Source organism: Diorhabda carinulata, chromosome 8 (genome assembly GCF_026250575.1).
Source record: "Diorhabda carinulata isolate Delta chromosome 8, icDioCari1.1, whole genome shotgun sequence".
Classification (NCBI taxonomy): domain Eukaryota; kingdom Metazoa; phylum Arthropoda; class Insecta; order Coleoptera; family Chrysomelidae; genus Diorhabda; species Diorhabda carinulata.
The window spans coordinates 4,685,094-4,700,540 of NC_079467.1; the positions used below are offsets into that span (position 1 = coordinate 4,685,094).

The 15,447-nt window shown below is 33.6% G+C and overlaps 2 protein-coding genes across 5 annotated transcripts in view; one reads left to right on the plus strand and one right to left on the minus strand.

Moving 5' to 3' along the window:
* The window catches only part of LOC130897623 (DNA-directed RNA polymerase I subunit RPA2), a 49,222-nt gene that overhangs the window by 12,003 nt on the left and 21,772 nt on the right, over positions 1-15,447 (minus strand). For all 4 annotated transcript variants that reach the window (XM_057806562.1, XM_057806563.1, XM_057806561.1 and 1 more), the window contains exons 6-10: positions 14,980-15,272; positions 14,698-14,922; positions 13,474-14,082; positions 1,976-2,262; positions 1,381-1,535 (exon numbers count right to left, since the gene is read on the minus strand). In XM_057806562.1, the coding sequence (XP_057662545.1) occupies positions 1,381-1,535; positions 1,976-2,262; positions 13,474-14,082; positions 14,698-14,922; positions 14,980-15,272 (1,569 nt within the window). The remainder of the gene's footprint in view (positions 1-1,380; positions 1,536-1,975; positions 2,263-13,473; positions 14,083-14,697; positions 14,923-14,979; positions 15,273-15,447) is intronic.
* LOC130897625 (UMP-CMP kinase) lies at positions 3,450-10,550 on the plus strand. Its single transcript, XM_057806565.1, has 2 exons — positions 3,450-3,966; positions 7,116-10,550. The coding sequence occupies exons 1-2, from the start codon at positions 3,729-3,731 to the stop codon at positions 7,526-7,528; spliced, it is 651 nt and encodes a 216-aa protein (XP_057662548.1). The 5' UTR covers positions 3,450-3,728; the 3' UTR covers positions 7,529-10,550.

Below are 15,447 nucleotides of genomic sequence, written 5' to 3' on the forward strand. Positions count from 1 at the left end.
CGAGCACTGGGGCTGAAATCAGTAATCTCTTTATACAAAAAGATGAATTGCAGTGTTGTCAATAGCTCGACACCGAAGAAAGTAAAATGCCCATTAGATTTCAGCAAAAATTAACGAAGAATGTTAGGTTAGGTTCTACGAAATCATGATTGTTTTGCATGAAATTTTGTAGAGAACATTAAGGCAAGAACTACTTTGATTCTTCATTATATGTTTGAGTTCAATTTTTAATTTATTGTTTTTTAGAACAAAATCATTCCAGATATCATTTATATACAAAGTGTCCCAAAAGAAAGTTCGTCTTTGTATTGCTTCAACGCATCTATTCGGAGGGGCGCTGAGGTATGTCAATCGCTAGCCTGTTTCTTGGGAATTGAGTCGCTATGGAGCGGATCGCGCGTAGTGTGTGCGTGAATTTTACAAAATTCGGCGACTGTAGTGCGTAGAAATTCAATATTCGTCACTCAAATGATGCACCAGACGTTCGGTTGATTTAAAAATGGATCGTGAAGTTTGAAGAGACCAAATCGCCAATTAAATCAAAAACCGAGCGTCCAAACTCTTCTTCTAGAAGACGTAGAGAGTGTTACTGACCCTTTTATCTATTCTAAAGCGTACTGTTGAGTTAAATCTGTATAGATCATCATTATTTCGCATTTCACACAAATATTTGGGGCTGCACACTTACAAAATTCAGTGGGTGCAATCATTGAAGTCTCAGGATGCTGGATGGAGGCTTGACTTCGTAAACCAGATGCTTGAACGCTTTCTATCTGTTTTTCATCTTAATGAAGATGTCAAAAAGTGAAATTCTCGTTACTGGAGTGCAGTCAATGCAAAACACACATCAGAAACCCTTACATTTGCCTAAATTAAGGAATTTGAAAGTTGAAAGGGGACGCACAGTTACAGTGAATTCAGAGGGTTATGTGCAGATGTTGGACAATTTCTTCGCGTATGACCAGCAAAAATTTAATGGTTATAACCAAAAAACGTAGTTCCAGCAGGATGGAGCAGCTTCACATACTTTCAATAAATGTTTGCCAAGTGTTCGTGAAATTTTTTCAAGCAAATACATCTCCAGCAAAGGTGACACAAATTGGCACCCACACAGTCCCGATTTATCATCTACGGACTGTTTCCTGTTGGGTTATGTAAAATCAAAAGTTTACGCTAACAAATCGACTTTCTCGTCACAATTAAAAGAAAATATCTGTCAAAAAATGGCACCATCATGAAGAATACCTACCGAACCGTTACAGGAAAACATTTTTTCTATAAACTCCTTATTTTTATCAAAATTATTTTTTTAAAATGTTAACTTTCTTTTGGGACACCTTGTATTCATTTAATGGTGAAGTTTTTTAAAGAATTTCTTACTTGGCTAAAGATGTATCTTTGGAATCAGGATCTCTCTCGAAAAAGGAGCCTGCATGATCCAATGTCACAAATTCAGATTTGTATATGCTTCCATGACACAACCCTCTCTCTTCTGATGCTTTATTAATTATCATCGCATCCTCCATGTCGTAACCCTACAGAAAATGATCTTTATATATTATAATCTGTTTTTAAGTATGAGAGAGTAATAAAACTTACTTATCAAACCAAAACTTAGTACAGTCATTTTAAATAATATTACAGAAAAATATTTTCATAAATGTACCCGAGCTAATGCAAATGTTCGAGTTTTTATCGGTTTTTTATAACCATAAGCTGTACAGAATAATAGAAAAAGGTTTGGAGTGGTCAAAAGACCCTATAAGTATTTATTTGCCTATAAAAGTTTGAAATTTTGTTTTATTTTAATTCCAAGAATCTCTTCCTGCGAAATTCCACCGAAAATACGATTTCAGGTTTTTCCAATAGTAAGGAGGTCCGAGTTGTGCATTCTTAACAGTTTTAGTTTAGTTGCAGCTTGCAACATCACAACATTTGGTAATTAAAAAATTCAGAAACATAAATTTAAACTTACTGTATAACTAATGACGGCCACGATTGCATTAGTCCCCATCGCAAAATCATCCAACTGAATATTATCATAATGTACAGGTCTGAAAAGGGGACTTCCGGGAGTTTGTAGTCTGTAAAGTTTGGTTTCTGATTGGAGATCCCATGTGTGACATGGTGAACCCATTGTTTGCTTCCCCATCTGACATTGGTACATGTTACGGGGCGATTGGTTACAATCTGGCATCGGAATAAGCTGGGCCAAATTTGATAGAAAGCCAGTCTTAGAAAGTTCCATATGAGTAGTGACTTCTGAAAAATATTGGAACTCTCATTTTTTTCATATGATTTCTTTACTCATCATCAGTTCTAATAAAATAATTTTATCCATGACCATGAATATTTTTAATTAAGTCTTCTACACGTAATTTTTTTTAAAAAATCAACACCCCTTAGATTCTAATCTCAGAGGATCGTAACAATTTATAAATCGAAGTAGCTTTTGAAACGAAATAAATTTCACTGAAACTTGTCAACCTTATTGCTTGCGTGCGTAGACTTCTCAGTGTTTTGATATTTTTTTATTATGTAAAACTCAAGCACAAGAGGGTAAACCCTTTTACACCCTAGTGGTGCTTGCCGTGTGAAGATTTCTGTACATATTGATCTTGAACTTCTGTAGGTTGTAGTGCTTGGAAAAGACGTGCCTTGTATGCACAGTTCTAGGCGGGATTGTTGGACAACTCGGAAGAGAATTTTCCGTGGTAGTAACGGTGACAGCGACCTTTCTTCTGTGCTCTGAGCTGTCCAAGTTTCTGGCCATCTCTGGATCGTCTATAAGTCGAACTGCTCTCTTCTGTAGTGAGTAGAACGGACGATGATGGACGGACGTGATGGACGAATATGGGCCTTGTAAAGAATTAGAAGCAGTTGCGGAGTATAAAGCTTTTTGGTCTTAAAGACAGCTCCAAGTTTTTGTGCAGCTGATTTGGCTAAATCGGCCACGTGACTATGTCGGGACATATTGGTTCCAACTTCAACAACCAAAAAGCGAATATGTGTTGATTTTGTTAAAAAATCAACTGTAATGGATATATAAAGTGAAAATGACTTTCATTTAAGACATCAAGAAATTAGAGAAGCTGCTGAAGTTGCCTCATTAAATTTTTTGTTGGAAAAGTCAAGAAAAGGATTTAATATGGCCTAATAATCTTTTTTGAACTGGGAAAAGGAGTTAATAATAATTATAAGTAAATACCTTCATCTTGTAATATTAGATACGATTTTTATAATTTTCCACATCTATATCCCGTGTATATATGAATAATAATATAATGAATAGAATATTTGTTAGAAAATGTTTCTAATAATGTAACAAAATTTTCGAACAAAAAAACTTTTTTATAAATATTTAGTTGTCGTGAATTAAGTATATTATTACACAATGGTTCAATAGTTAAAATTACTAAAGCCGGCACTGTAAAATTTAAAACTATCAAGGCAAAGTGAAGTTTTGTTCTGGGTCAACAGACAGATCTACTTTTTCTTTCTTTACCATTGACAATAATATATGTCTATCTTTGTTATTATAGTTTCGATTTCTACGACTTCTAATGACAGTATATATTTTTAGAATGGAAAGAGGATTAAAAGCAATAAATATTAATTTCAAACCATTTTTATGAAAACACGTGGATTTATCGATATACGTTAAGGGGAAGTGACTGGTTACGTAATTGTCATATCAACAGGAAAAAAGTCGATTACAATGTGAGGTTATGTTTGCCTTACTACTTGGCAGTAGAGTGTTTCGGACAGTCGTTACAGTTGCATTCAATATGAAACCGAAAGTTGTCTTTGTTTTGGGAGGCCCGGGTGCAGGTAAAGGAACCCAATGCTTAAAAATTGTAGAACATTTCGGATACACACATTTATCGGCCGGCGATTTACTCAGAGCGGAGAGAAATAATCCAGGTTCTCAGTATGGTGAACTTATTGAAAATTACATTAAAGAAGGTAAAATATCATAATTCTTATAAAAGACCTTGACTCAAATGATTATTACTAACCAGTTATTTTAATAATAAGAAATTTGCATTTTATCTATAAATAATAAACATATATTACATACTTTGGTAAATGATAATTCATTTATTAAAACAAATTCAAGTTTGTGGATTGTATTTTTAGCAAACATTTATGTTATTATTTGATCAAATCTTGCACATTAAGTCAAAATATGAAGTAATAATTATAATTATAAAAATCTTCTCAACAATTCGTTGGGTTGGTTTTTGGCTATTTATACTAATTTATTCTTAGCAAATTGAGCACATCCAAAGTTTTTGAATTATATTTTCTTGCATTCTTGTACTATAAAGAGGATAGAATATTAAAATCATTGTAATGAAAAATATTTATAATACTTGGGGAATCAATAACAGTTCAAGTACTAGAGCCCAAAAATCATTGCCATCAGTTATAAGGAGTTTTTCCCATAAAACATGTTTATTTAGTATTGCTAATTATGTTCCCGAGCAGGCTGACAAACCACTGGATACAGGCAGTAGCAATAAGGGGTGAAAGTGCAAAATTTTTGGGGAAAAGCTGACAGCTAGTTGGATACAAAGAGGAGTAAAGAGGACTAAAGTTTTTGGGAAAAAATCGTCATCGATAATATGTTGGCCATTTTGACCACTTGAATTTGAACCCCTGAGGTGTCCAAAAGGGCTGACAATTAGGTGGGTACCCAAGGCAGTAAAAAGGAGTAAAATTCAGTTAATTCAGTTTGCAAACATATTATTAGTTTATTTATTTTCTTTTCTTCAATTTTTATGCAAAATAATGGAATTTATTTAGATAAAGTTAATAAACCAATTGTTGGACAACCAAACATCTGGACATTTCCACTTTGTGAATAGAATAATTTTTAAAAGGAAAATATCGATACAGGAACCTCTAAACACCTATTTTTATATGTATAAATTTTATAGACAATAACAAATTTTCAGTTTAGTACTATCATCCTTAATTACTTTCCTATTAAAACCTACCCACATTGGCATATCAGGTACCTTGAAATAGTGTGACGACACCCATGCTAAATCAATTTCTTTTAATATTTCCAACATTGGTACCACTAACATTTCAGCTATCAAGAGGCAACAAGTGATATCAATAGTTTTGTATGTCAGGCATAAACGCATAAAAAATTCTCCTTTTTTTTAAAGATGATAAAGTTTGGTAATTTCTTCGATTTCTCCATCACTGACTTATTTCGATATAAAATTTCAACAGTATCGTGTAAAGTTTTTTTACCTGTAAAAGTTTCAACATATCGATTGAAATTGTCATATGCTACTCCTGTACTTAAGCCAGGCAACAAAACAGTATCAAAAGGGCAAATGATTGATATAAATTTTGAAAAAGTAAGTAGCTTCTGTCTCTAATTCTTCAACAACGCTGTAACTATGGCAGTGACCCATATTTTTGCAAATATCTACTACTAGTTATACTTTTTAATGTAATACCTAATCTAATGTGCTTTGGTGTCTTAATTTTATCATTTAATGTTGCAAATACCCATGTGAAGTTATCCACCAATTTCTATCACAAATATTCTTTCACAAAATATACTAAACGTTTGCGAAAAAATGTCGATGTCATAACAATTTTCAAGAAAATCGACTTTGATTATCGAAATTGCATGGGAAATCGGATGGTACCTGGCCTAACCATATGATTTCAACCCATGGTTAAATTTCAACTTTCTGTTTAGAGAAATTTGGTTAAAACTAGGCATGTCGGTACTAAAAGCTAACTTCGGGGATCACATTTTTTGGTTATGTTGCCGGCCTATAATTTTTTTTATATAATATTATAATAAGAGACAGTTACATTCACTAAATGTTATTTTCACTTTGACAGACCACCGCAAATTATTTGAAGTTTTTCTAATTCTACACTATTTTAGGGGTGTTTTTCCTATCTGTCACAATGACACTGCGCCTTGGTACGCTTCTGATTTAGACACTTTAGGGGTCATATGGCAGACATATTATTGATGACGATTTTTACCCAAAATTTTCATCCAATTTGTATCCACCTAGGTGTCAGCTCTTTAGGATTTTAATTAATTGGGCCATTTTCACCAAAAATTTTGGACTTTCACCCCTTATAACTAAGTTGGATTTTCTGGAGCCGATGGTAATATTCATATTGAATACACTAAAGGAATACTTTCAGTCTCTGAAGACTCACTTCTTGGTTATCGAAACGCGCGTCAGACAGTGTAATTGTGAGTGTTGGTGTAAACAGTGTATTCAGTATTCACCCCTTATTGCTACTCCATGTATCCAGTAGGTTATCAGCCTGCTAAGGAACATAATTAGCAATACTAAATAAACATGTTTTACGGGAGAAATTCTATATTACTAATGTCGATAATTCTTAGGCTCTAGCTTTTTTTAAAGGAGACCTTGAATTGACCTTTATTTATATACAGGATGGCGCAATAGAACGTGCACTTATTAAGTATAGGGTAAAAAAATAAATACTTAAGGTATTGTTGAAATAAAAGATATGCTGATTAGGTAATTAATGAATTTGTGATATGTGAAAACTCTTGTCAATAAATCTGGGGTGATTGCTGTCATTTCCTGACGGATATTTTCCTTTAGCTGACTGATGTCCCTCGGATTGTTCATGTATTCTTTATGTTTGAGGTGTCCCCACAAAAACAAAATCAAGAGGTGTTAACTTAGGGCTACGTGGGGGCCAAGGGATATCACCTCTTTTGGAAATTAGTCTTGCAGGAGACATTTGTCTCACAGCCGCCATAGAGTCATTTGTGACAAGTGACTCCACGAGTGAAACTATCCAACCACTCTAGGCTCCCCCCGCTCCAGCACCGTTTACCAAGTGAAAAAAGATTATGCAATTTGCTCGTTTTATTGCGCCACTTGTTACCAATGTTATTGGATAATTGTAGGAAATTTGCATTTTATCAAAATAATAGATACGATAATCATAAAAAGGAGATAAAAACAAAAGAAAATTTATGGAATTTGATTTTTTTAAAATAACTGAACGTTAGTCAGTACAAAAACTTGTAGTAACCTTGAAAATTCCTTATTCGTAGTTAAAATTATATTTACTTTTTACAGGAAAAATTGTACCTGTAGAAATAACGTGCAGCCTTTTAGAAAAAGCCATGAAAGAGTCCGGCAAAGAAAAATTCCTTATCGATGGGTTTCCCAGAAATCAAAACAACTTGGATGGTTGGAACAATGTAGTTGCTAATAAAATCGACTTACAGTTCGTTCTTTTCTTTGACTGTCCTTTAGATGTATGTTTAGACCGATGTATCAAGAGAGGAGCCTCAGGTAGTGGTAGGACTGATGATAACGAAGAGAGTTTGAAGAAACGTTGCAATGTATATATAAATGAAACAAGACCCATCATTGAACATTATGAAAAATACAATTTGGTTAAAAGAATAGATGCAAGTAAAACAGAAGCTGAAGTATTTGATGAAGTGAAGCAGATTTTTCTTGGCAATGCAACAGGAGACCACTAGTAGCGATAATGTAGATAATTGAGAATATTTTAAGTCAACGTCATGGTCAATAAAAATGATTTTTAGGTAAAATTGGTGATTATATAGATAGCGTTATGCCAGTTTTTTCATGGTATACATGGTAATTTTATTAATATGCAAAGTTTATTTTTTTAAATTATTTATATAGGGTATCTAGAAACAACTACAAATACTAGATGTGATTTTATGTCCACTTTCGTAAAACATGTTTTTCAAGGGTTTTTGTTTACTGTAAATTTGATACAAATTTCCTATTCTGCTTAATTTCACTGTTAATTTCAAAATTATGAGGATTTTTCTGAAAAATGTTCTCCTGTTTGGAATTCGCAGGTATGCACTGTTTTTCAAAAAAAAAAAAAACAGTTACTGCTATAGGTTAGGTTAAGCTTCGAACAAAAACGATTTTGGCGTGGTTTTCCAGTTCTTCCTCTCTTTTTATTTTATTCAGCAAACTAGACAATTTCTTCTTTTTTCTGTCATCGTGTATCTTATAAAGACATTTCGACGTCTCAAACTCAAACTTTTTATAATTACTAATATTAGTACTTGTATGAAATTTTCCCAGATACATGGATCGGTATAATAAAATCTCCCGCTAGATCTTTTTTGGATTTTTTCTGATGACCGAAAAACATTGCGGACAAGACAAAAATTGATAATCAGGGTCAACTGAAATAGAGATATTCCCACACACAGCAACATAACTACCACAACGTATGCAGATGACACTGCTACGCTAGCATCTCGCCAGGACCCAGTTATGGCCTCTCATATATCACAGACAAACTTAACGCCATTTCCTTGTGGCTAAAAACTTGGAGGATAAAAGTGAATGAAAAATCTGTGCATGGTACCTACGAGGGTAGTGTCCAATTGTAATATTAAACGGGCATCTTCAGCAACAATAAGGGAGTGCAAAATAACTTGGAATTCATCTGAACCGACGACTAACCTGGAACACACACATACTAACCAAGAAAAAGCAATTGGGTCTAAAACTCGGCAAACTGTACTGGTTAATAGGTCAAAAATATGTATCAACTAACAACAATTGACAACAAGCTGCTAATATGCAAAGTCACACTAAAACCCATATGAAGTTATGGTAATCAACTATGCATCCAACTCAAGTATAGCAATTCTAGAGAGATTTCAATCGAAAGTACTCAGAATTATTGTAAATGATCCTTGGTATATACCCAATAGTCACTTCTCCCAAAAATATTCTTACCGCATGGAAATCCATTCCAACATATTGGCTCAACCTCTAATGAGACCTCCCACCCAGATATTTTTTAGATTTTTTCTGATATCCGAAAAATATTTGGTACAATACAAAACCTGGTAATCAGGATTAACTGAAAAGAGAATACCATTAAGATCAATACGTTTTTGCATGTTCAATACGTTGAACCAATTTTTTCCATTCCGAAAGAAGCACCTCGAAAACATGTTATTTAAACACAACCACCGCTTCTTCAGATGTAAAAAAACGATGTCCTCGCAATTTTTTTTTGATCTGCGGAAATAAGGTGCCAAACAAAGTATGTACGGTGGATGAACCATCAATTCGATGTTACGTCTATTCAAAAACGTTTTTGTTCGAACTGATGAGTGAGATCTCGCATTTTCGTGGTGGAGAATGATTCGTAATCTGCGATTGGTTTCTTCTTCTGGCAAACAAATGCTGGTGTACCGTTCTACGTTACTCTAATCGATCGGTGGCTAAATGTCCAGTTATTCCGAAAAAACAGGCGACCATTTGCTTCAAAGTGCGTAAAAATGATTTTACGTTGGTTGTATGTAATGATTGAATTGTTCCAATAATTAGTTTATATAAGAGATTGGATTCAGGTTTCGCAACAAGTGATTGTCATGTAGAGCAGAATTTCTCTACAGGATAAGTTCAGGGACCAATAAAATTATGGAATGCTATATACTGGACTATTAGCTGATTTTTTTACATAAACAAATTATGACAACGATAACCATTTTTAAGAGTTAATGTGACCCAAAGGATCTATCGTGTTCCCTTTTCTTGCTACGATACTGGGGAACTCAGTTTTACAGCTTATCTACTTTAACAAAAGCTTCTCTATTAATTTTTGATATTTTTTTAGTTTTTCTGTCTGATCCCGACTTTTTATCAATCGAAATACCAGTCTCAACACGCTGACAGATATCCTAAATTGTTTGTCCTGGTATTCCCATTCTTACAAACTAATTTGTTCAGATCTTTATTTTGTTCATAAAACTTGACAATTATTTCACGTCGTTCGTTTTCTTTTAGATTTTCCATACTTAAAACTAAACTTCTAACATTCTCAGTCAACGCCTACTTTAATTGCTAAGCTGTCAAAAAATGTACGGATTTTATGACTCCACACCCACACATGTTCGTTCTTGCACTCCATTTGAAATTAACCCACAACTAGAAGCTTTAATGAAAATCACGCACTACTTGCTTATAAAGTTACTTCAATGTGACCAGTATCACGTGATAAACGACAAAGTGCAGCACTAACATAAGTTATTCAAAAAATAAAGCAACGCTCTCTATCAGTAGAAAGCGAAAGTACTTAGTTACCAACCTTATAGAAAAACATATACTATCTATAGTTTGCATTTAGCAGAAAAGTTTCCAGACATCCTGTATAATGAGAAGAATAATAATTGTCAAGTATTAAGTATTTAAATTAGTTTTGACCTAAGTTTGAGTCACTTTATTATCATTTCATATTATATTTATAGAAAAAAAAGTGTGACTTGAGCTAATTAAACAATTTTTGTAAGCAGAACGAAATTGGATATTTAAAATAAAAATTATAAGATGGAATATTCAAATTGTTAGATAGATTATTAGGTTGAAATTGATTTATTATATACTAAGGTATGATAATGAATTTTGATTTTGTTGAATAATTGTACTTACACTGGAAACTATATATGTATGTAATTTTATATTTATGGCGAAATAAAACTATTCATAGACTTATTTTTATATAGTCACTTCATTTGGTACACACTTTTTCATATTTGTATAAAAAAACTTGTTCAAGCTTTCATCTTATTTTAATAACCTTAAAATACAATAAAACAGTTGCTACTCAGTCTTGAGTTAGACTAATAAAAACAAATATTTATAATTCGATATTGTTTTTCAAAATATTTTCCATTGGGACCATTTTTTCCATTCCGATTGAGGTACCCCCAAAAAATGTTATTTGAACTCCAAAAAATTTTGAAACGCGAATATCTCGAAAACTATGAAGAATACTATAAAAACTGTCGTAACAAAAAATATAGAGTACAAAGTTCTCTACCAAAAAGTATCCCAGGTATTTGTTTCTAGCCTAAAAATTTTCACCTTAAAATGGGTTTATACACTCAAAAAAATATTTTGAATAACTCGAAAAAAACGAGAAGTTCGAAAAAAAAAGTGTACAGCACAAAATGCTCTCTACAGATTGGTGTTTAAGGATTTTTTCCTAACCTCAAAATTTTCACTGTAAAACGGGTTCATGTACTCAAAAACATTTGGAATTGCGAATAACTCGAAAACTATGAGGATTTCGACACAAACTGCTGGGAAAAAAATGTGGAGCGCAACATTGGGTACAAAAAAGGTTTCAATTTGTTGCTAACCTCAAAATTTCCGTTACAAATAGGATTATACACTCAAAAAAATATTTTGAATAACTCGAAAAAAACGAGAAGTTCGAAAAAAAAAGTGTACAGCACAAAATGCTCTCTACAGATTGGTGTTTAAGGATTTTTTCCTAACCTCAAAATTTTCACTGTAAAACGGGTTCATGTACTCAAAAACATTTGGAATTGCGAATAACTCGAAAACTATGAGGATTTCGACACAAACTGCTGGGAAAAAAATGTGGAGCGCAACATTGGGTACAAAAAAGGTTTCAATTTGTTGCTAACCTCAAAATTTCCGTTACAAATAGGATTATACACTCAAAAAAATATTTTGAATAACTCGAAAAAAACGAGAAGTTCGAAAAAAAAAGTGTACAGCACAAAATGCTCTCTACAGATTGGTGTTTAAGGATTTTTTCCTAACCTCAAAATTTTCACTGTAAAACGGGTTCATGTACTCAAAAACATTTGGAATTGCGAATAACTCGAAAACTATGAGGATTTCGACACAAACTGCTGGGAAAAAAATGTGGAGCGCAACATTGGGTACAAAAAAGGTTTCAATTTGTTGCTAACCTCAAAATTTCCGTTACAAATGGGATTATACACTCAAAAATATTTTGAATAACTCGAAAACTACGAGGAATTCGAAAAAAAGTGCTTCAGCAAAAAATGTAGACAACAAAAAGAAACTATTAAGAAGTCTGAATCTTGAAATAATAAACAACCGAGAACGAAAATAGTGTTCATGATAGCGTTTTTTAAAAGTTAGTTCGTTTGAAACCAAGAAGTACTTCATGAGTGTTATATACACGAAAATATTGATTATAATACGAACAACAAATCTCTCGTTGAATTTGTTTGTTTATATATAGCGAGTGATTAATTATATTCATCCATTGAAACTCTAAGTGCTTATGTGGACAATATACATCTTCGTCTCGCAAGATTTTCGAAAATTATGCGTAGAAAATAGAGATCTCAACCATCACGAGGCATTTTGGTTTTTGAAAACAAAGTAGTTTTCCATGAGTTATAGCAGTTTCCTTGTACGTCTGGAACGTAAATTGGCTTGAATTCGCACTGGACGCTCTGGCTTTTGGCGTTTAAGGAGATTTACTCATTAATAGTGGCTCCAATGAAAAATAACTTAATTATAGAAAATTTTGTACTCTACATTTTTTGTTTGGGCAGTTTTTTCGAATTCCTCATAGTTTTCGAGGTATTCGCGTTTCAAAATTTCGAAAACCCGTGCCTGTAATTTTGTGAAGACATGCTAGACTTATTCACTATCCCAAAACCTCCTAGAATCCCTTAATCCTATTTCACCTGTACTATACATCAAAAGGTTTTGGATATCGTAAATGGTGAGTTGACATTGGCTGCTGATTAAGTATTAAGGATTAATTCGAAACCAAGGACTCGCTTGCTCACTTCTTTTTGGTAAATACGCTGAATGCTATTAATGAGGAACTCATGGCCCAGAATATTAGGGCCAAGTTGAGTTCTGTATATGAACTGAGTGTAAATCAGAGATTAGATACTTTCTTTTCTTATGGAATCATGAATGCTCACGATGGAATTGTCAATCATGTTGCGCGCCTTCAGCGTGATTTCGAGGAGCTCAATATAGAATTGAAGAGGCTGCAGCAGGCTGAACTGTTCGAATTAATATTGATGAGGCGGATCATGTCAACTCCCCCCTCCAACTTTGAATTTAACCCAAAAACGGCGTCTCTGAAAATGCTATAAAGATTAGTGCAAACTGCATGGTTCTTGCAAGATACCAGAAGTGATGGCGTTGGGGCTAGAGAAAGTCGAGGTCCTCCTTAAGGCTGCAGTACTATTATTATTATTATTGTTGTTTAACAATAGTAGACGGTTAAAAGAAAAAAAACCGATGAAACTATTGTTTTATAAATTTAAACATGAAAGTTTTTCAGAATACTGTTCACACTAAAAGTAGTGCACAGTAGTGATTCTTAAAAGCTTTTTGTACCATATAAGTGAATGAATTGGATTTCTTGACTATTTGGTTAATATGTACATCCCATTTCAGGTTTTCGGTCACTATAACTCCAAGATCAAAATGCTGATTAACTGTAATAAGCTCCACATCATTTAGTGTATAAGCTCTTCTGGGATTGTTTGAATCAATGTGTAGATCACAAAGAAAAGGGGACCAACAACAGACCCACTAAGAACCTCGTGACTACTAGTGACGATAATAATTCAACGTAACAAGGATGTTATAGTAAAAAATTAGTACTTACTTTTATATGCTTCTTCGGGGGTTACACATATATCCATATAGACCTGTTCGAACGTCCCCACCAATTCTATCTTGTTTGTATACAAATTCATCAATGGTCTCATCATTCTAGCCGGTCCGGTAAACAAAAATATTCCGGGATATTGAGCGACGGTTTTTTTTAAAGGAACAAACGCTATTTCTAGAGTTTCCGGTATGATTACCCCTTTTATTTTGAACAGACGCAGTCGTTGTATAAGTTTTGCGGCGTCGTTTCCATCAACATAACCTATAATTCTACCATCCAATTGTACTACATAACTGGTTTTCAAATCTGTGGTGTCGGCATATTTTGGAGGTTTCATACCGAGTTCAGTTAGAACCAATGGAATATTCTTTACTTTAACTGGATCAGGTACATTGGTTATGATACAGTTTAAAGTGAGATGATTCAAAAGACCACAAGGTGCACCGTCCGGTGTGTGTACAGGACATATAAACCCCCAAGCATCCGGGAGTAACTGTCTGGCTTCGGTGGTTCTCATTTCTTGAAAGAAGGCCCCTCTGTGGACAGCTCGAAAATGGGACATGTAACGCATTCTGTTGATATTTTCAGCCATAATCACCAAACCTGAAAATTTAAAAAGTTATGGAATGAAATCGTATTTCAAAAGTATAACTTTCATTCGAATTGTCTTTAACTTTTCAAGTGCTATTTTGAGTTTACGAGCATTTATTAGTTATAATTATGTGAATTAACGATTGAATATGTTTTGAAAGCATGGGCTCCCATTTTATCAATCAGAGCTAAAATGAAACTCTTTAATCCAAAGATTTACCCCCGGTTCGGATTCGTGAAGCGATCAGATTATAGCATAGAGAATGAAATGCCAGACCAGCTCGAAAGCCTCCTGGACCTCCATGAAGATGGCAGAAGCACACTGATTTCGGTTCGCTGATTTGGTCAAGATAGTTTGAAGATTGCTGATGGCGTTATCTCAATGTTAAAAAAAGCTCAACTATATATAATAAACAACAGTTTAAAATATTTCTGAATGGCTCTGGGGTAGTCAAAAGGTGTGGTATGAATGTAGCAATTGTATATGAATGAATTTGAAAGACATTGAACAAAATAATGTAGTAAATATAATGTAAAATAAATTAACTCTGATGCTAATGTGGCACCACCCATATTTAACACATACTACATACCCTCCTTAGTAAGTATAAAAAAGTAAACTCGAACCTTTGTCTTGCATCAGTCCTAATCCGGAAATACTATTCAAATTTCCTGTAGCTAAGAAGTTTGACATGGCAGCCTCAATTCCACCGCTGTATCTCGCCGCTTTCAAAATTTCTGTTTGGCTGAGTGAAAAGTTGGTAGATTTGGCTAATTTAATAATGCTCAATTTTAATATGTTCAACCAAGAGTAGAGTTTCTCTTTGACAATTTGTAGATACAAATGGCCACCTGAAAATATATTTCCGTTTTATATATAGAGTGGGTTAAATTCATTTACTTTTTTACCTAACAGTAATTCTTGCATCATTACGGCATCCGCACCTTCTATCTTGCATTTATCTTGAGCAAACGAGAACAGTTTCTGAGTCATGAACACCAACATATTGAATTTATCTTCATTAGTGTCCAAGTGTATTAAAATGCATTTTTTGAATATAAAATCGGCTATTTCTTGGTCGGTTGACCATTCCGGACATTCGCGGAATTTCACCCTAAACATATTTCCTATATACGACCGACAGTCTTCTTTATTGTGGAGGTTTTCTTTGTGAATTGCTCTCAGCATATTTTTGACACAACTGAAAAATCATTGAACTAAAATAACATGGAGGATACAGCTAGGATAGGTGGATATGGATGAAAACTGTTTATGGTAGAATGGGTAGGTTTGAATTAAAATTTATCATTAAAATTTTAGATCATGGATTAAATTATATTATTTGTATAACCGCAACTGCTGGTACAAATTTAGTT

What these genes read in the sequence shown, in the direction of transcription:
- LOC130897625 (XM_057806565.1), top strand. Translation starts at nt 3,729, where the DNA reads ATGTTTGCCTTACTACTTGGCAGTAGAGTGTTTCGGACAGTCGTTACA. An exon ending in TGAAAATTACATTAAAGAAG is followed by an intron (nt 3,967 to 7,115) that starts GTAAAATATCAT and finishes TACTTTTTACAG; the next exon opens with GAAAAATTGTACCTGTAGAA.